General features: G+C 45.8%; 1 protein-coding gene across 2 annotated transcripts in view; it reads left to right on the top strand.

The window, feature by feature from the left end:
* Positions 1 to 21,868, top strand: part of SLC25A26 (solute carrier family 25 member 26) — an 86,563-nt gene that overhangs the window by 64,436 nt on the left and 259 nt on the right. For both annotated transcript variants that reach the window (XM_080914528.1, XM_080914527.1), the window contains 4 exons: positions 2,209 to 2,253; positions 12,325 to 12,394; positions 17,185 to 17,249; positions 17,975 to 18,048. In XM_080914528.1, the coding sequence (XP_080770654.1) occupies positions 2,209 to 2,253; positions 12,325 to 12,394; positions 17,185 to 17,249; positions 17,975 to 18,048 (254 nt within the window). The remainder of the gene's footprint in view (positions 1 to 2,208; positions 2,254 to 12,324; positions 12,395 to 17,184; positions 17,250 to 17,974; positions 18,049 to 21,868) is intronic.

Below are 21,868 nucleotides of genomic sequence, written 5' to 3'. Positions count from 1 at the left end.
TAACACTGATGCCTTTTCATACGTCAGGAGTTTATCTTTGAGGGACCTTTCGGTACAAAGAGCCCAAAATGAAAGTATGTATTCAAGCATTTACAGCATGTTTGGTTGTCTCAGTCAGTCAGCTAATCTTATTGTAGGGAGTGACGCTGGGTTTACTGTGGGCCAGGTGCTCCAGTATATTTTATATAGGTTGCCTCTTTCAGCTGAAGAAAGAATTTTATGCATAACTTGCAATCGAGGCAAAGGACAAAATGCTTATCTATGGAATGAAAATTAAAGAGTCTTAACAGCCAAATAAATTCAGGCAACATTCTGTGTAGTCTCTTGGTTTATTTTAATAAAAGAAAAGTGAATAATTCTAGAAATGGATTTTTACAATCATTTAAGCCTTTTCATTTACAGGCGTGAAATTTAACGTTGTTGTAGAAAGTGATGTCTTCATATTTGGGAAGGAAAAGTCCCAAGTGGAAACTTAGAGGACTCTAAGTCGTGCCTGCTTCTTCTCTTGGCTGCATCTCACAGCACAGTGTGATTTCTAAAGGCTGCAGACAAGTTCTTAGAAGCCTGTGCATGGCCAGGTTTTTGGGTTTGGTATTTGATTTTATTGAAAATACAGCTCTTGAGTTTCAGGATGGTCAGTGTCAGAATTAATTTAACTTCTTGTGAGACTTTGACACATAGGGTGGCTGACTGCTTGCTTATGCCGTGGACCAGTTTCTCAAGATTTTCATTTGTCAAATTAATCCAGACTAGTGACACTGACACACACTCCACTGCTGCTTTGCTTCTCTGTGACACTATCAGCCCCACACAGCACCGTCTGTTTTACACAGATGGACTGAGTTCTGACTGAGCACAGCAGCGGTGTGGGATACACACTAGTTGGCACTGCCTGCGGTCCGCATGGGCACAGGTACATGGTCTATACCTGAACGAAACTGCATAGAGACCACAAGACGGGGGCCCCTGTGCCCGAGTGTCACCTCTGCTGGCACTGAGTGTGCCAGACAGGGCAGAGATGGGAAAGCGGCCCCTGGCATCCACGGAGTTCATTTGTATTTTAGGAATGTAGGTGTAGCTTTTTTTTATTTTAGAATTTCAAGAAGTTCAGTAAAAAGCAAAGGAGTAGTTGTACTGTGTAGGAATCCACAGACACACATGGTTAGAGGCCTTTGAAGGTAAAGGAGTAGTTAGGGCTCTGAAGTCAGATGGTCTGACTCGAGTTCCTAACTGTATCTTTTGGGAGTTTCATGGTTTCTTTGAACCCAGCCTGCTTACCTGTCAGCAGAGTGGTAACAGCACTGATTGGCTTGTTAGCAGGTTCAGTGAAGTTCAGCTCAGTGAGGACTTGGTGATTCCGTCCCACAGTGGGTAAACACTTTCTAAGTACTGTGATGTTGACCTTTCCTGATGGCTGTAGGTGACCTTCTCCCTCGCTCTGTTGGGTTTGCTGTGGTCTGCGTGGAGCACCATTTTCAGAGCTTTCCTTCTTCAAGGGTGCAGATGTTTCCCTCCTAGGCAGTCAGCAGGTTTCTGGAGTCGGCCATGTTGACATGCTTGCATAAGTGGCTCTGGATTTGTTTGCCTCCCTCCCCATCGATCCTCTTCTCTGTCCCTCTTCCTTCCTGTCCACCACCGTCTACTTCCTTTCCTTCATGTCTGCCAGTCCGTTCCTTCTCCATCTTCCCCGCTGTCCTCTCCTCACACTTTCCCCCACTCCTCCTTCACCTCTTTCCACTGCTTTTCTTTCTCCCCTTTGTCTTTCTTCACAATGTCTCCATCTTTCACCTCTTTCCCTTTTCCTCCCCATCATCCATTCTCTTCTGCTCAGGGGCTCTTCTGAATGCGCATACTGCTTGCTGAGGGTACGCCATCGTTCTCACATAGAACCTGGCCGGCCCTCACCGTGGCTGCTGTGGGAGATTGTGTCTTGTTTGTGTCAGCCTCGGCCATGCTGAGACTTTCTCTCCATTGCACAGGGCTTCACGGTGCTCTTGATGTTCCTTGAGCTTGAACTAGAAGAGGATCTATGGCCAGGGTTTATCATCTTCTAAAACATGTACTGAGCCTGCTTTTTTGCTTAATACTGGTTTTATTTTAGCCATACAATAAAATGAAACACTGTAATAATTCAGGATCTTGCAATAATGCCAGGTCAACCACTGACTTATTTTTAATCTAATCTGCATGATTTTTCTCTCTCTCCAGATTCCTTTCTCCTTGGTCCAGTTTCCCTTGTGGGAATCCTTGAAAGTAAGTTTTTTAATCCTCACGTGAAGATTTTTCCCTAGTGCCCAACAATGTGGGAAGCAATAGAAAAAGATCATAGTGAGTAGAAGTTTAAGTACTCCAAATTACTAGCAGCTGAGAGTTTTTCCATGTGACTTACGGGCTGTTTCAGACATTACCGAGAGTGTGTGTTGTTAGGTACAGCAGGTACAACCGACACTCACATGTTCAGGAGCTTCACTCTGGCCTGGACTTCACTGAACGGTGTGTGAGCATGTGTGGGTAAGTGGGCTCGCAGGAAGAGCGATGAGGGTAAGCGGAGAGACAGCAGGTGCAGACCCTCCCGCCCCAGGGCAGACAGAAGGAGCAGCAGGCGGCTGGGAGGCTCTGACTGCCCTTCACCTCTGCTGCTGACTCCTAGTAGAACTGGGAGCCTCAAGTAACAGCATCCTGGGGTTGGGGAAGATCACTCATCTGTTGAAATAGAAGGGAACACTTTCAGTATGTGGTAAGGGCTGGGAAGGTGGGAAGCAGGTGAAATGGGCTTGTCACACAGGCCTGACAATCTAGTTCAATCCTTAAAACCTACAGAAAGCCAGTATGGTAGTATATCGCAGGTTGCCTATGGCGAGCTAAGATGGCAGCAGTAGGCCGGGAGCCTGTGGGCTGTGGTGTGGAGTACACTGAGGAGAGTTCCCCAATAAGGCAGGCGGTGAGGACCAGTTACCAAAGGTCACCCTCTAATCTCCACACAGAGGCATGCACAAATGCACAGAAACTGATTAATTATTACATAAACAAGCATAGGCATTGCATTTGTTCTCCATCACTTGGAACAAGGATAGTGCTATGAATCTCATGATCTTTGCCAACATGGTAGAGGACGTAATAAAAAGACAACTGCATGGTACAGGTTGTCATCGTCAACTTCAGTGCTGCACTGAGCACATACACATAGAGAGCTGTGAGGAGTCTGCGTGTGCAATACAGACTGTATGTCTTGCTAGGATAATGGTCACAAAAGATGGAAAGTTCTAAGGGTTTATAAATAATGAAGCAGGAAGATGGAACCGAGGAAGGAGTTGGGGCTGAGGACAGCTCGGCAGTACAGTGCTTGACTGGCATGCTTCAAACCCCAAATTCAACCCCAATACTCCTGCAAGAAAAGGAACAGAAATAGGTTTGCTATGCATGGTGTATCTGTAGAAAACACTCTTTAAAATATCAAAGAGTTAGTCTGGACTCCAAAATAAATTCTATTTAAAGTTACATGTCAAAGAGTAATAAATGAATTCAAAGCATTGCTCTTTTTAAAAGTAAGCTGTAAGGCAGAGTCGGCAAGATGGCATTTGCCTTCAAGCCTGGTGGCCCGAGTTCTGTCCCCAGGATCATAGAGTAGAAGGAGAGAACCAACTCCTAAAAATGACCTTCTGACCTCCTGTTCACGCCGCTCCCCCATGCATGCACACACAGGCATGTGTGTGCCCCCAACACACAAATAACCGTTGGTTGTTACAGTTTTAAATAAACTAGAACACTCAACGTTTACTACATGTGATGGCTTTAAAAGGTACTGCAACTCATTTAATGGAGTTTCAGGGTCTTTTGTTGTCAAGTTTTAACATTTCCTTCATGGTGCAGGGTAAAAGCAGATTCCTTGGCCCACTTTTCAAGGCGTGATGTAACAGCTATCCAATGAGAAGGTCACATTCCCTTAGCATACCAGGTCTCTTTTCAGTGTGTGACAAAAGAACTGTGAGGCCAACAGCAAACAAGAGCCCTGTGTGAGCTCCTCAGTGACCAGCATTCACAGACTGCAGGGCCTCACAATAACCAGCATTCACAGCCTCTGTCCACGCCAACGCCCGGCACTCCGCATCTGCAGGAATGTTTGCAGCTCCAAAGATGGAAGTACGGGGTTGGCTCGCTTCTTTCCAGAACTTAAGGACATTTGTGTAATTCCGGCTAGCTAAGAAATTGCTAGGAGTTTTTGTACTATGTCACAGACTTCAGTACTATGTTTAAAGTTCTTTTTACATTTTTAGTTTTAGTTTTCTGGTTGCCTACAATCTTGTCTCTGTACTACATGTGTGCCTGCTGCCTGGAGAGAGCAGAGAGGGCACTGGCTCCCACGGAACTGTAGCCACAGAAGGCTGTGAGCTGCCATGTGGTTGCTGGGAATTGAACTCAGTAGGCTGAAAGAGCAGCTGTGCTCCTAACTGCTGAGTCATCTCTTGGTCCTGTTCAGTGCATGTGTGAAGTGGTACATGTTTTTAGTTCCTCGAGGTTATGCAGACTGTGAACAAGGTACATTAGTCTCAGGCTGTTCAGGGACTGCACTCACACTGCCCAGCTCCTGTCACTGTGTTGCCCCAAGTCCCCAGCAGCCACTGCTTTCCTTTGCCCATAAGCGGGCGGAGGGTGCCACATAGCTTTCCGTGCTCTGCTTCCTTCTCGCCTAGAGCGCTGTGGGGTCTTCGTATTGCTTTCTGCCCCTGCGGCATTTCAGAATGTGTGGCTTCATTCAATACTATAGACATCTGAGCTATTCCTAGGCTTCCCCAGTTATTCACTGAGTTTCTGTAAATATCCATGTGTAGTATTTGTATGGACGTATGCCTGCACCCTCAACAACCCCCACCCCCACCCAGAAAGCTGCCTAAGAGTGGTGTTCGTAGGCTGGAAAGAGGGTATGTACTTAATTATGTGAGAATTCATACAGGTGTTTCCTTAATTGCATAAAAGTCCATCTGGGTGTGTGTGGTTTCCAGTGCATTCTGCATTCTCCCCAGCACGTGTGAGATTCCGGTGCTCTATCCTTGTTACATGTTCATTGATTTGGAGAAAACAGCCCCTCTAAATAGTTGTAGACTACTGTTTCATCAGTTTTGATTTTCATCTCCCTCAAGGTTAAATAATGGTATACATGTTTTCATATAGTCTGTGGTTTGTTTTCTTACCATCTAAACATGAGATTGCAGAGTCTTTGTGGAAGCAGAAACCTTGTGGCCATTTTTGTGTGTTTATGGTTTTATCCACGTAAGTTGCTTTTGCAGTCATGTACGGAGATTATTATATGAGGTGATTTCTCTGTAGTGCTCATGTGGGGACATGACTTAGGAAACTTTCTCAGCCAGGACCCTAGCAGTACATAGTATGTAGTGACAGCGTGTGTTGTGGTGTGTGGACACCACTTTCCTAAAAGTTCTTTGTCCAAATCACAGTGGTCACCATCCTTTGAAACTGACTTCCTCCAGCTGTCCCCATTTCTGTGTTAACCAGAGTTATGACACTTTTTGTTGTTTTTGTTCTTAGTTGTTTATTTCTCAAGGCAAATACTTAATATATCACAGAAGAGAATTTTCAAAAGATGTAGAACCAATAAAACACATGTGTAGGGGTGTTAGTGAACAAAATACAAATCTTCCATGTATGATTATATAATTTATGAAATGTATAATTTGTATGATGATTTTTTTTACATATTTCGAATTCAAATTTATCACATGAACATAATTTGAAGTAAATGTATAGCACCCTCTCAGAGTGTGGTACACCTAGACCTTAAATCATTAATAACTCAACAGCTAAGAAGATAGCCTTGTGGCAACTTTTGGTATTTAAAAATCATTATGTTTAATCTTTACACACCAAGAAAACTTTGACCATTTCCATGTTACATTTTGTTTTACATGTATGTTATGCTTATGGTAACTAGTAAGATTTCAATGCATACTTTCAAACCTTTAAAAAAAATCAAGTACTGACAAAAATATATTCATATAGTTTTATGCCAAAATGCTTTAAAAATCTGTACATATATCTGTTTTTTAAAAATAAAGTTGTAAGAAAAAAAAGAATAATAGAAAAAAAAGACAGTTCCATATCTACTAAAACTCTAATGAGATTTTGTATGAAATGTAAAACTATATTTACTTCAAGTTATGACACTTCTTATTCTGACAGACTCTTCTCCTGGGCTTTGAGGGGCAAGTGGTTCTGACTTGTACATGTGTAGCTTGAGGCGTTTGCCTCCTCTGTGTGCCAGCCTAGGATGCTCAGCAGTCTCATTTGACACTTATAGACCAAGCTGGCCTTGAACTTGGAATTATGCCTCAGCCCGTGAGTGAGTGTAGGGGTTACAGATGTGTGCTACCAGGTCCAGCTTGGCTTTGCTCTGGATTCCTTAACTCCTTCCCCAGATGGTCAGGTGCTCTTTTCCTGACATGAGTAACAACATATGCCCCACAGTCTGCACTGCTCCCCATGGACTTGGGGAGCCCCACAGTCTGCACTGCCCTCATAGACTTGGGGAGCCCCACAGTCTGCACTGCCCTCATAGACTTGGGGAGCCCCACAGTCTGCACTGCCCTCATGGACTTGGGGAGCCCCACAGTCTGCACTGCTCTCCGTGGCTCCGTGGACTCAGAGTGCACACACCGTACTGCATGTGATTTATTCATTCGATGTGATGTTGCTTGTGTGTGAGGGACACTTACTTGACAAGTAATAGTATTATGTCTATAAGGTGTGTGACATTGTGTTTAAAACACATGTTCATCACACTGAGTGGCATTTTCCAGGGAACAGAGTGATAGAGAGGAATGGTGTAGCAAAAGCCTCAGGGCTGGAGAGACAGCTCAGCAGTTAACAGTACTGGCTGCTCCTCCAGAGGACCCAAGTTCAGTGCCTATGCTGGCTAGCTTACAACCACCTGTAACTCCAGCTCCAAGGAATCCGATGCCATTTTCTGGCTTCCTTCTAGCTCCCACGGATGCCCACGCATGCATGCCATGCAGTCATACATTTAATAAACTCTCTCCTAAACTGCATGTGCTCTGCTCGTCCCCTTAGTCTCAAGTCCAGCTAAGCATCATCACTTAGGTCTCAGGCTGAGTACCGTGCTAGTGAGATGATCCCCATCCACCCTCTTCAAGGTAGGGCCTTTCCTTGCTTCTTCCCTGGGGATCATAGTGCCCTTGTAGTCTTCTCTGGTATTTTAAGAGTTTCTTTAGTAAAGCACATGCCATCCCTAAGCACACTAACAGACATCAGCCGTGGGGTGAGCGGACACCATGGCAGGCCTAGGATGGAGGCCAGGATTTCTGTCCGCTTCCCATCATGTGGGACTTAGAGAGGAACGCCGGGCACGCAGGAGACTCTGTCCTAAGTCAGATAGGCTTTGTACTTGCTCAGCAATTTCTTACTGTGCAACAACAGTGGCCATGACAGGAATACTGAAACCATAGCCAGCGGTTCTTACAGTCAGGGTGCTGGGCCCCGTGTGACCACTCTGCTTGGGGGAGCTGGTGCTAACCTTTGTTTCTTTTCTGGAGATAGGTGTCATTTGCCTTCATTTTGTAGCTGTGGGAAGAGAGGGGGAGACAGAGACAGACAGACAGGCAGACAGAGTGCCATGCCACGCAGCAAGCCTTTGCAGCAAGCCAAAGCTCCGGTTGCAGGAGTGCTAAAGAGAGTAGCATCAAGCTCTGAGCCCCGGTGTCTGACTCCAGCCATTGTGTTCTTAACCCTTTCGCACGTGAGTTGTCAGGAAGCGCAGTGACTTTACTATTTCTCCTTTCATATGCTCCAGAGGTAGTAAGTTAGTCATAATCTCTTGAACCCCTAAATGCCGTTCTTAGGGACCAGTGAGTTTGTGCAAAGGTCACCCCAGAGCCACCCTTGTCTGTGTCACATTCCCTACAGCTGCTGTGAAGATGCATGGACATTGTCATTGGCCTGTCTGTATTTATGTTCATATTCCTCATGGTCTGCCTTTTGTACCAGGTGTTGCTGAGTGTTTCCTGACTGTTGAAGGTTAGTTTTCTTTCCTGGTGGAATTCTGCACAGGCTTGCCTGATTGTTGTACTGGCTGTTTTACTTATAGATTCCTTTAGAACTATATTCACAGCCATAAAAATATGTTTTTTTTTCTTTCTAAGCATATAGGCTTTCATTTTGCTGAGTTTAGACAAAGAGTATATGTTATATATTATTAAAACATATATTGAAATGTCCTGTAGGAAGGTCAAACTCTAAAAAACAAAAAAACAAAACCAGGAAACAATTCATAGTGTGGGAAGAGAAATGCTGATCACGTCCAGATCTGAATAGCTTTACATCAGGTAGAAGATGGCCCAGAATCACATAGCAGTAACTAAGAAAGGGAAACATTATCTGAGCAAAGGGAAGTCAGTTTGCTGGGCTAAGCCTATGATGTCATTCTCTGCTTCTTAGGATGGATAGGAGACTGGGGATGGCACACCCTCACTTCCCTTACACGGAGTTGTGCACAGTAGTTACTTGGATATTTCTCTATTTGGCAGAGGCAATGCTGTATGAAAACTATGTTTTCAAGTTAAAAGAGCAGTAACCTCTTGCTGATGATTGTGACTTAGTGATCTCTAAATATCTACCATTACCACATCCAGAAGCATCTCTTAGATGTTGAGTAGTAAATCACCATTCAGAGATGCTCAGCCTTCAGTTTCCATAGGCGCTGCTGGTGAGCTTGGGAGAGGACAGCATCTCCACACACAGGCTGCTGGCTCACAGCAGACCGAAGTACAGGCAGGTAGAGCCAGAACTGGTACCGTGCTGATCTATGCCTTTAACATATATATGCCAGCGTGGAGGACATCTTAAAGTAAGAACAGGGTGGCTTTATTTCCTGATCACTGACTGGGTCTAAGATTCTGTCCCAGTTGTTTCTCTGTTGCTATGGTGAACACTGACCAAATAAACACAGGCAAAGAAAGGGTTTATTTCAGCCTCAGTCCATCATCATGAGAAATCAGGGCAAGAGCTCAAGGCAGGGACTAAAGCAGAGACCTGTTGTTTGAGGAGATGTGAGCCAACGTGTATTCACCCAAGGCCTGGAACCCATGATAGACCACAGTATGGAAACCGACAGAATCTGCCTTGGGGAACCAGTGAGCTTTGTTAAGATTATATACAGGGTCAGGTATGCAATGTGCTGTGTGCATATGCTAAATTTAGCAGACATCAGTAGCTGATCACACAGCCCACATTTTGTCAAGATCACAATCTTGGAAAGCTCAGCAGAAAGTTGTATTTTATGATCCATGATGTAAGACCTACATTTTGTTCCTGTACTGCAGCATTCTCAGCCAATCTAAAAGTTCACATATTCCCCCTTCTTCACACAAGCTAAAGTCATCAAGTACTTGCCCTTCAGGTGTTCATGTAGGCATCAAGTTCTTGTCTGCTTCTTAAATATGAGGACCAGCTACACTCATGGCACCCCGGAGATGAAGGTAAGGGGTCTCTTTTGTAGTAGGTGCCACGCAAACATCCCACAGCTTCAGTCCAGCTGCACAGGGCACTGGGAGAGCTTTTGAAGGCTGGTGTTCCCAAGTGACTGCTCCATGATTTTCTGGTGCTACGAGATGGGCTTGCCCTTCAGCTTCCCCTTGTTAACTTAGTAAGCATCTTTTCTGAAATTTCAGTTTGAATTGTCACATAATGATTGTGAGTGTGCATGGGTTAGTGTGGCGTTTGCTACAGTACCCATTGTGTAACACTGAGCCTAGTGTCTTTCTCATGAGATGTCACTTTAGAGCTCTTCCTTCCAGAAACAGAAGGCAGGAGTATTAAAGCAGCTGTGCCATTTGTTGTCTCATAGAAAACATCATAAGCCTCAGTTATAACTTACTGTTTCTTAATTATTACTCAGCAGACATTGAGATGCTGTCGAATGAATATGACCTCTTCTCCCTTCTGCCAAAACAAAACAAAATACCCAAACAAAACTAATACAAAATGAAATAACAGATACAGAAAGTTCAGAGAACTTCCCAGTTAGAAAGAATATCCCAAAGGACACATCTACATAAACCACAAAATAAAATAAAATAAAATAAAATAAAATAAAAACAGTGTTCCCTAACTCTTACTAAGCAAGCGTGGTGCTGTAGTCATTTCTGCCTTTGCCCAAGAATGATACTTTTTCTGTTTAAGGCTCTTAGAAATTTGTATCTTCAACTTTCTCCCCTATCTAAGAAGGCATAGTTCTGAAAGCCTCAGTCAAGCTAAATTCAGTATTTTACTCAAAGTGCAGGTCAAGTGGAGGGAGAGTTCTGCTTACACATCCCACCCACAGCACCTTTCAGCCACAGCTGCAACCACAGTCAGCCTGTGGGCTCCGAATGATTCCTAGTTAGCAGTGGGGTGCGTCCAGTCTCCGTTACGCAAACTGACTGAGAGGTCCCTGTTAGCCCAGCCACCCAGTGCTGCTGCTGTCTTCCTGTTGTATTTTCTGCTCGTTTTGGTTTCCAAAGCTTATTTTAAAACCTCTGCCTTACACATATTGGTGTATGATTACTTCACAAGATGGATTGTCCGACTGAATAGATCAATCACAAGAGCTATATAGATTTGAAAACCTTCATGTTGTCTTAGCTGTCTAGCATCATTATTTTGAAATTGAGTAGATGACTTGGAAATAACCTATTATGTACCTATAAAACAGCATAGTAAAATTTTGTAGTCTTAAAGACAGGAAGTCAAATGAGTCCCTGTGAATAGACAGTTTAAAAGTCCCAGGTTGTGAATGTTGTGAGTCTCTACATAGAGAACTGTAGACAAAGTGACAAGATGAAACATTATCTTAAAAAAAAGAAGGAAGGAAGGAAAGAGAGGAAGGTGAGAACCCTTTGGGAAATGAAAGCAGCTCAGTTATCTGCATAGCAGTGCCGCCGAGTTACCAGTGAGAAGAGCTGGGCAAAGGTTTGTAGCGTGCATCCTTACAGACAGTGCATGAAGGCGTGCACTTAGTAGGTTCATACTGATTCTGTCCTCAGCTTTAATCACTGAGCTATGGGAGCTCGCAGGAGAGTACATCGGAACTCTGCTGTCTCTGTAACTCTCCTGTAACTCTAAAATTATTTTACAATAGATTTGTTTGCACATGCTGTTAGAAATATTTCCATCTCTCTCATATTAAGAAAGGCTTGCCTAAGGGAAACTGGAGAAGCTAAGAACATTCTGATGGCTAGTCTTAGCCCTTAAATTTGAATTTCTCTTTGATATAAATAAACATCTGCATAGTCATCATAGAACTTCATTTTTATTTGAAAAGAAAAAAGGGAAAAAACCATAGAATTGAGATGAGGATGCAAATACCTGGGATGTATAGCCTTCTCTATTTTTTAATTCTTACCTAAAAGTTGAGACTCCAACATTGTTTCTTCATGTGCGGGCCCTTTCTGTCCCTCCTTCCTTCACCTTCCCTGTCATCTGTCTGGCTCATAAGTCAGTCCATGGTCTCTTTGTAGCAGTGATTGTGTGTGCATGTCTGCCCAAACTCATCAAGGCTGAATAATTTTCAAGGCTGCCTCAGAAGCTGGGCAGAAGTAACGGGACCCAGCACCCAAGGCTGTTGTGAGACCACAGACGTGAGAAGATAGAGACTAGACTAAGCATTGTGCAGTATTCCGTGTGGTGTGATCAAATCACACCAGGCAGTACGCTCTCAGTGGGCAAAGCACTGTCTGCCATGGTCCCCAACTCTACCTGCATGATGTTTGCATGGTCCTCAGCTCATTACATGAACAGCATAAACGTGTTTTCAATAATTTAAATTAATTCTGGGCATGGTGGCACGCACCTGTAATCCTAGCACTAGGAGGCTGAGCTAGGATGATCCTGAGCTTGGGGATGGCGTAGATAATGTTAGACCCTGTCTCTAAACATGTCTCACCCCCTCAATTAAAGTACCACTCAGGTAACAGCTAGTGTCTTTCAAAGGTGGATGTTGACTAAGGAAGTTGACATATACTGTTCGAGAATGATTATAAATTATTGTATTTATGTGCTTAGAGTTATATGGGAAATATGTGTATGAAATATTCCTTGAAAATACTTCCTTTGAGAACCATAATGTAGCTGCTGTCCGTACTTCTTTGGCTAATTTTAGAATGCAGCTAAGTCCTTGGGAAAATCACTTATGTCACCACTGAAGAATGCTTCCAAAATAGATTCTCACTTAAGTTCCCATCCCAAACTAAACCCACAGCAGGTTCTGATAAACTCCAAGATGGAATAACTTGTATTTTTCTTTCTCCTTCCACACAGGCCCTCTGGTCATGGCGGCGGGGTCATGTGGTGGATTCTTGGCAGTCAGCAGTCTGCGGAGCTTTTGCAGGTGCAGGGGATTATGTTGTACTGGGAAAGACCGAAGTGGGGGAGAGAATGTGAAAACCCTAGCTGGGCAAAACAGCATTCTTCAGGAATTCCAGATTGTTTAGATGAAGACAGCCTCACTAGCTATTTATGAAAAGAATTGTCTTAGAGGGGGAAAAACCCACTAAAGAGGTGTCTGCTTGAATGACAACCAATTTGTCTTTGACAAATTTCCCTTTTTCTTTTTATCTTTATTAAAGCCTCACTCGGGCCCTCGGATTATCTTAAGGATAATTTATACAGCCCTCTGTGGGAGTGGGGGTGTGCCGCACAGCTGTCTGCTGGGAGCGGTGTTGCGGGTGATCCGAGATTCACAGCCCGTGTGACATGTTTGACAGTACAGGAGATTAATTATTATCAGGAGAGCAGGGGCTACTCCACAACTTCCTGCAGGCTGAACTGCATGGGGCAGAAAATGCAGCCTTGTGAACATCTGGGCATTGTGGAGACATTAGCACAACAGCAGAGTTGAGTGTGCAGTGTTATGCGTCCGTCAGTCAGTCCCGAGAACACGGGTGCCTTAAAGAATGCAATAAGTAGTAAGTTCAGAACCCTAAGAGAAAGATCTCTTTTGTCGTTACAAATACCGGTAGCTATAGTTGCAGTAAAGCAAAGTGGAACTTGGCCAGAGAATTGTAAAGTGTTTAGATGCAATCCTGGTGAACGGATGGGCAGGTAGGTTGGAAGATCAGCAGCTTTAGGAGAAAATAATTCTTTTCCAAATTCTTTATCAGTTGTTGGATTTTATTTATTTACATGTAGTGATTAGGACAATAGAAACCAAACATTTTATAGGCTACTTTGTTAATAATTTATATCTATCTAAGTTGTGGAAGTAATCACCAAAACTAAGCCCCTCTCTGGAGATGGGATATCAGTGCACACAGATGGGGAGGGTAATGGCTTCCATTCCTGGCTCTCCTGTGGCCAGGTTAAAGGGAGAGGTGGTCTTAATTCATTTTCCAGAGCCTAGGATTCCTTGCTACCTAGCCCTTTAGAGAAGTTCATTTTTGTTGACTGCCTTCTTGAATTGGGCAAGGGACCATGGGATGGTGGGAGTCATGTAAATGTGGAATTTAGTTGTCCTGGACAAGAAAAGCCACGTCTCCAGCCATCTCTTTGTTTTCAGATGAGATTCTCCAGAATTTGTTGACAGATCTTCATACATTAGTAAAGAAGAAATATATTTTGCTGATGTTATTATTTGGGGGTGTGTATTTGGCATAAATGTCAGTCTAGAGAAACAAGATGAGTATTTTGAAAGCATTGCTGCAGGATGAATGTAATTTGAAAACAGTCCAAATTGAGTAAATTGGAGTTCTGCAAGAGTGGATTGCAGCCCTGTCCCACTGCTGGGGAGATGAAGAATGGCCTCCTACCCACAGTCCTGTGCAGACACCCACACACTGCCTTATGGACTCCTTTGTCTTCATGATCAAACTCGCCCACAGTCAGATCAGATTTCTTCTTCGTATGTACTTTTCCAAGTTTACACTGGCGTGGTCATTGCCGAGGACCGCGCTGTGCCATCCTCGGCACGCTCCTGTGCTCTTGCTTATTTCATAAACTACTTGGCACAAATACAAATGTCTCTTGGGATTGGAGGTGTTGATGGCTGTCGTGCTTAGACATTCCCCTGGCTTTTGGTCAGGGTTAAAGGAAGGAAAAAGAAAGGCCTTGCCAGCTTCTCACTCCAGGCCCTGACTCTTAAAACATAGTGATGTTGAGTATTGATACATTTGCTACCATTTTGGTATTCGGGTATCTTTTGATCAATTTCTTATGATAGAAACTCCTTACATTCTCCTAAGAGAACGTACAAGGGAGAGACAGCACTGTCATCCTGGCATTATAGCAGGAATGCAGGACTCAGTGTGACAAAGGTGAGCCCCTGGCACAGGCTGGCACACACAGCCACACTGTTGAGCTGTGTGCTTGTAGACTGACTGCAAGGTACAAGAAGGAGCTCTTGCTCTTGATGCATTAGCTAAGCGGATCCAGGAGCAAAGAGTAGCTGGGCTGCTGGGGGCGGGTTTGGGCCTCCTCCCCACTGCCCTCCTCTGTGTTCCTGGCTTCTGCTCTGAGGTGATAGCTCCAGGCTGTCAGAAAGAAAGGGGTTCTTTTGCCTGCCAGAGGGCATTTGTTCCCCAAGGCAGCAAGTAGTTTTTATGTGAAAATCAGATCTGTGAATATGGCCCAGAAAGGTGTAGCTTAACATTCAGTAAAACACTCTAGGAGATTGGTTCCCTGAGAATGATCTGCATTTGCTGTGTAGGTTGTTTCTTGTCTGATGTGCTAGTGTGTTCCTTACACTTCTCCTGTAAGTAGAATATGTAAAATACTACTTTTTATTTGAACATTAAAGGTACAAAGCTGTATGCTATGTGAGTTAAAGTAGCCCAGTAGCTGAGGGTCTTCAAATTGACTTATTAATGCCTTACATAAAATACAGATCCCAGCATGGTAGTAAAATCAGGGCCTATCAAAGTGTGTGTGTTTTGAGTTCATCTTTCACCCACACTACTTTCAGGAAGCACACATCTCCAGAGAATATGCAGGTGTCCACAGGAAGGGATGGTTACCCTCTGTCAGTGGCCAGAGCAAGTTCTACTTGAGTAACCAAATTTATTAAATGTTATTTGTAAGCTTTATAAATTGATTTAGGGTAGCTTGTGAATATTTTTACATAATAAAGTTTAATACTCAGCCTTATTTTAAGTTGTATCAGAGTCCTTGGGTGTGGCAAGGTCATTTAGAGGCTGGGATAAGCAGCCTCTTTCCCAGCCCCATACAGCTGCTGTGTGGCAGTGAATCCTGGTGACCGTGCGCATCCATCTGGAGAGCCTGCCAAGTAAGCAAGGGTGGCATGCATGCCACCTTTCCCTGTGTTTCACACGGTCACCTTATGTTTAGTCTGTAAAAAAACAAAACATAGACTTGTCTGGGGCATCCACTAAGATGGTGCTTACCGTGTACACTAGATTAGAGATGGGGAAGAAAAATCACCCATTCTCTCTACCCGTGTCTTGGCTTGCTTCTTGTTGCTGTGATAAACACCAAAAAAGCAATGTGGGAAGAATTGTTCCAGCTTGTGGCTTTTCTTGAAATCAGGACAAGAACTCAAAGCAGGGACAGAAGCAGAGGCTGTGGAGGGACACTCTGTGTGGGCTTCCTTGCCATGTCTTGCTCAGTCTTCTTTTATACAACCTAGGACCACCTGTCAAGGGGTGGCATCACATGAACCAGACTTTCGTACAGGCCAATGGGGACAACTCCACATGACTCTAGCTCTATCAAGTTAGCAAAGAGCGAGTGAGCACAGTGCCCACCTACCTAATAGCACTACTGCGGGCTACTCTTCTAGACACTGCAGGGACTCTTTAATAACGGGTATCCACCCCACGTTGCACACACTTTACAGATGAGCATCTGAGGCATCAGGGACCAGGCCCAAAAGTGCTGGAGCTGGTCAAGCTAAAGAGCAGATCTCGGCTCTGCACGGAACACAGCCTTTTTGGATGTTTTAAGATCTGTTTAGTGGGTGGTGAGTGGGGTGAAGGCATGTGTATGCTTTGGAAGCTTGGGGAATCAGGGCAGTTGAGGGGTCAGCTCCCTTCTTCCTCCAGGGGTCGCGCTTGGCACATCAGGCTCATGGCAATGCCCTTAACTTGCAAAGCCATCTCGTTGGCCCACAAACTCAGTTTAATAGGACAAAAAGAGGTTCTAGACAAAGGGGCCACCAACAGGCGTAAGGTGTGTAGCAGTTGTGGGTAACTGAGAATAGAACATAAACAGGAGCAGGTGTGCCTTCCCACAACTGTCAGAACAGATGTCACCGCAGCCAGGGTCACTGCAAACTTCACTTCAGCCCCGTATTTAGAAAGATATTTGTCAGAGGTCAAATACCCTTTTGGCTTGTACACCACAGCAGGGGGCACCTGGAGCTATTTCTGGAGCCTTCTGTGCAAACCCCTCCCCCTAAACAGCTGTTCATCCCCAGCTCCCAATAGCTGAACCTCCTCAGTCCTCTGGCCTTTCAGAGTCTCAAATGCGTTGCTGTACTAAGTGAATAAAATATTGACATCAAGCTTGGTGTGGTGCTGCCTTTAATTCCAGGGCAGGGAGGCAAAAGCTAGTTCTGTGTGTTCAAGATCAGCCTGATTCACATAGCAATGTTCAGGCTAGCTCCAAGTACATAGTCTTAAGACCTTGTCTTAAGCAAACAAAACCATTTAAGACCACAAACTGTAGTTTACATTAGCAATAAGAGTTTTGGTTTCTGCATCCACAGATAAGAATACTGTTAAATCTGTGGCTATTTATACAGAAGTCCCTGGTGACACACAGGAGCCTGGCCATCTGCCTCATCAGAACAGAAGCAACCAAAGCTTTCTGGAGACTATAGGACAGGTGGCCTGCAGAAAGGTGTGACCCCCGAAGCCCTGGGAGCCACATGCTCCTCTCACTGAAAATCCACATGTGTCCATTCACGTATGTCTCATACATGTTTGGATTAGTGTACCAGGCAGTTCGAGAGCAAAGAGAGTTGTAGGGCCTCAGTCCTTAACCCAAGTGAGCATCCTTCGCCTTCTTGCTCCAGTACTGCAAACGATGTGAGGTAGGTAGAGAAATTGTTTATGCACATCCTGTTCTCAGCACAGTCAAGTAGACACGTGGCAAATTGTTTGGACAGTTATGTGTATTCTGGTTACTGTCTGGTCTGGACATCTCACTGTGGGATCTTACACACAGGTGGCTTCGCAGCTGCAGTTACTACGCCTCTGGATGTGGCTAAGACAAGAATCATGCTGGCAAAGGTAAGTATCAATGCAGATGCTGTGCCGTAGCGGTTCGCAGGAGTTGTAAGGATCCGAGAACCTGCCGAACGAACCATTAATAACCCTGACGTTGGGAGAGCAGCTCTGTCATCGCCGCTGCATGTCGGCAGCCGTCACTGTGATGGATCTGTGTGTAGCACTTCTCAAGCCTCCTCACAGCTGTGCTGTGGGAGCGGCACATCTGAGGGCCTCGGCTTGGTATTAATGTTTTCAGATCTAAGGCTCCGGAAGGTTAATGAGCTTCACTTGCTGGGGAAGCTGATCTGCAGATTCAGAACTCAGGTCATGGTTAGCTGTGACTGACTAAGACAGTTGTCCAAGTTGTTAAAAAGGAAACCATTCTGGGCTGGCTGAGCTTTAAGGTGTTCCCATAGCACCCCTGGACCAAGCATATTCTCAAAGTGCAGCACTGTAGAGTGTAGAGGACCAGCCCTGAGGATGGGGTCATTTAAACTGCAAGTGGCCCTCTCCACCCAGGGTCAGGCTTTAGAGATAGAAGCCCCACCCTCGCCAGGTTGAATAGTTACCATTAGTTTCTAGGTGAGCTGTGAGAAGCAGCTTCCCCCACCCTCAAGTATTTGTCTGCACATCTGCCCGTAGGTGAGATTTCCAAGCCAACCCAGGGACAAACCTTGGATGAGGCTGTGGAGAGTCTGCTCAGAGAACAGGAGGTAACAGCCCTCTCCCTTCCTTGTCTTCCTTAGGCGGGATCCAGCACTGCTGTTGGGAATGTGCTCTCTGCCATGCACGGGGTGTGGCGATCACAGGGAATGGCAGGGTAAGGACAAAGCGAGCCCTCGGCTCTTTGCCTCCTCTCCACTGCCTCTTCCTCAAGTCTTTGTGTCTGCTGTGGATGAACACCTTACCTTTTTCTTATGTTGCTTCTGTAAGATCGCAGTCAGAGAATTCTAGCCGCATGGCCCTTGGTCCTGTCTTCCTTGACACTGGATGGCATGCAAATGTATGTCAGTAATTTGGCTGCGGCATTGAGACAAACTCCCACGTACACAGCGTTTAATGCAAGAGAGTTAGGCGTGGGTAGGTGCTCTCAGGCTATCGGCAGTCGTCGCGTGCTCTGCACCATAGGTGTTTTACTGGTGAGAGATTTGTCACTGAAAACATCATGTGCTCACACAAATGTAGATGGTGCCACCTACATATCTAGGGAATATGACTCCTAGCTGCAAGTACAGCAGGTGACTCCCCAGATGATTATGAACGGTTGTAAGAGTAGTAAATATTTGTATATCTGGAGAGAGCGTGAGGGCTGGGTTTTCAGATGCACCATCATCTTGCAGACCAGCACCATGTCTGCAGTCTGCTTTTCTCTAAAGCATTACTCAGCTCCACTGTCTGCGCCACAGAGCTTGGACTCAGGTGGCCATTACTGCTAGCTAAGCCACTCACATTGTTTGCGGGTGGTAGATGGGCGTGTTCCTGTGGAGGACAGAGGTTTCAGTTGGGTGTCTTCCTCAGTCACACTTGAAACAGTCTCTTACTGAACCTGGAGCTCACCATTTCGGCTACAGTAGCTGTCCAGTGAGTCCTGAGGACCTACCTGTTCCCTTCCCCATGTGCTAGGTTACACTTGAGGACCACTGCACCTGGCTTTTATGTGACGCTGAGGATCTGAGCTTGGATCAAGCTTGCATAGCAAACACTTTAATGAGTCATCTCTCCAGCCCCATGTGCCTCGGAATGTCTTGCTTTCTTTCCTGGACAGCTGTCCCTGCTCACTGATTTACCATACAGGTGTGCTGGACCCTGTCTATGTTGAGTAGTTAGAAAATCAGGAAGATTCTCTCTGGAACCATCTTGACATGCTGTGCGGAGCACACGAGCAGCCTCTCTGGAGGGCAGGAGGGTGAGCCTGGCGCTGGGCTGGCTGGTGTTGGGTGCAGATGCACTGTGTGCAGCACTGAGCCCTCCTGGTCTTAGCCTCTCCATCTGGCACTGCCTCCCATCTTAGCCCCACGCCAGAGTGCGTCACTGACCGCCATTTTTGTGTAACTTTGGCATTTAAATTTTCAGCTGATGGTCCGAGAAACATGGTGAGGCTCTTGCCAGGGAACAAACTCCATGTCTTTTTGAGTTTTCCAGCTGGACATTTGAAAGTGGTGGCTGGGTGGCTTCAGTGACCATCAGGTCTGATGGCCTGAGGTACAGACTGGACCTAACCGACAGGACTCACTGACTCCTGATGCGTAGGACTGGTGTGGTGGCAGTATCTGCAGTGAGTGTTGCTCCTGGCTGACAGCTTGTGAGGAAATAAAACATGTCAGTCATTGTCTTGGGTACTAGTTTAACACTGAACAAAGAGGTGGAGTGAGGAGGGAACACGGGCCGTGCGCCATATGCATCATTTGGGAAACCTCGTGAGTTAAGTAGTGACTGGGCGTTTGGCATCATGAAGGCCAGCTCCCAGATTCTGTGGTGATTTAGCTGGGGCTCCGACTGTGGCGTTATGGGGCTGCAGCCCATCCGCCAGTGTTGAGAAAGTGGTGACGAGTAAGGACATGCTGGATGGGACAGTGGCCTGCCGTGGCCACTGCACACTGCCCTTTAGATGATGCAAGAGCAGCCTTCCCTGTCCAGGTCATGGCACACGCTTGGCTAAAACTAAGCAGTGTCAGAGGAGAGAAAGCAAAGCAGGCCAAGGGTGTGTGTTTGTTCTGACCCGGCCCTGGTGCTGAAAGGTAATTTGGAGTTTTGGCTCGTCTTCTGAGTCTCCAGTCTTGCACTCTGGTCACCTTGTACAGCATGTTCCGGGCAGCAGTCACCATGACTGAACATACAGCAACTCCAGCCCCTCTGTTGAGCAAATGAAAGCCACGGGCCTGTTTCTTGGCATGTGGCTCAGGCTACTTCTTCCGTGGCAGTGCTAGGTAGAGCCACCTGCCTGTGCCCCCTGTCCTGCACACACACTAAGCCTACCAAGTCTACACACCTCCCAGTAGCCCCTACAACCAAGGAAGTGGGTGCAGATAGGGGAGCCACCCTGGAGGGCAGACTGGTTACCCATGCTCCTTTAGCGCAGAAGCTGCAGAGCAGGGGAGAGGTCCACTTGTCTCGGATTGCCCTTTGCTGGCCCTCTGATTTTTATTTATTTATTTCTAATATGCCCTTTATGAACTCACTGCTGCTGGGACCTCCTGCTCTGAGCTCCTGCCTATCCTATCACCTGTTGTCCTTGGGACACACCCTGCCCTCCTCACAAGTCTGCCTACAAGCAGAGGTGAAACCCCTCCCCTCTACAGAAACTCTACTTTAAGGAGGCTGTGGTCCATCGGTCACCCAGTGAGCCTGTAACTGCTCCTGTCTCGGGCCTCTGCTGAGTGAGACTGACTAGAAGCCGGTGGGTGCTTGTGCCCAGTGCCTGCTGCAGCTCTCCCCAGATCTCCCTTCCAGCACCTTTTGTACCATAGGTGCCTTGTTTGCCACTTGCTGTGCCAGGATAGCTGACTTGAGAGCCTCTGGGACAGTGTCACTGCAGCAGCACTGGGGTTACCGCAGAGGTCTGAACTTGGGTCCTCATGCTTATTAAACGGGGTCCATAATAATAGCTTATTATGTAAAGTCCTTGCTTTCCTCTGTGCTGCCAGTTAGAAGTGGGAGGGGCAGCTGGTCACGTCCACTGGTTATGTAGTGTGGGGGCTGTTTATCCAGCAGGGACTTCCTGTCAGCTTTCTTAATTAGTCTCCACTTAGCACAAAGGCTTTCCCACATCTTTAAAAGGCATGAGTGTTGTCATAATAAAACACTTGCCCTACACCTAGTCTCTGCACTAGTGCGCTCACGTGGACATCAAACTTCCTGTGATAACTGGTTCTTTCCTTCTCCAGGGATCAAACTTGGGTCATCAGTCTTAGTAGCAAGTGCCTTTCCCCACCGAGGCAGCCCAAGTTGTGGTTTTCTACGTTTGTCTTTCTGCATACAGAAGCACTTCTCTGAGTAACAGGGGTTCGGGAGAAAGAAGCTCATGCTTTCTGTCTGTCTCTCTCTCACCCACGCCTCTGTAGAAAGCAGTCACTTACAGACTAGGACATACCTTGTGCTCATCAGCCCCAAGAGCGTGTGCACTTGTAACCTTTTATGGTTGGGGCTGCTTCTGTCTTGTTCCCTCCAGCTGTGTTTTCATGCCCACGTCTAACCAGGTGAGGCCATCAGTGGGTTACTTTCTTCAGTAGTACCACATGGGTATTTAAAAATCCCTGGGCATCTGGAGAATGGCTTTCTGACACCACTGTGGTTCTGACAGGATTAGGGATGGGACACCTGAGAGTCTAGAACTGAAACTGTGCTCCATCTTCACCACAGTCATGTGACTCCAGTGTCCTTATTTAGACTGAACTAGAAAAAAAAAAAGAGTCCACAAAGATTCATTTTCTTCTTGTTGAATCACACTTGTGGAACTCCAAAAACAAAATACAACCGAGTCCTAGGACAAGTGAGTAGAACCGTTTAAAAACTTGTTTGTCCCCCTGCACTGAGACCTAGAGGCCCCTCAGGTGTCCCGCTACCATACAGCCTTGCCAGCCTCACCGCAGATGCACTGGGAGAGTGGTTACTGTGCGAGCTCTCAGTGCAGCCATGCGTAC

Source organism: Micromys minutus (assembly GCF_963924665.1).
Source record: "Micromys minutus genome assembly, chromosome: 3".
In the NCBI taxonomy this organism is placed as follows: Eukaryota; Metazoa; Chordata; class Mammalia; order Rodentia; family Muridae; genus Micromys; species Micromys minutus.
The sequence above is the reverse complement of the archived record's forward strand: the minus strand, read 5'-3'. Positions and strand labels throughout refer to the sequence as shown.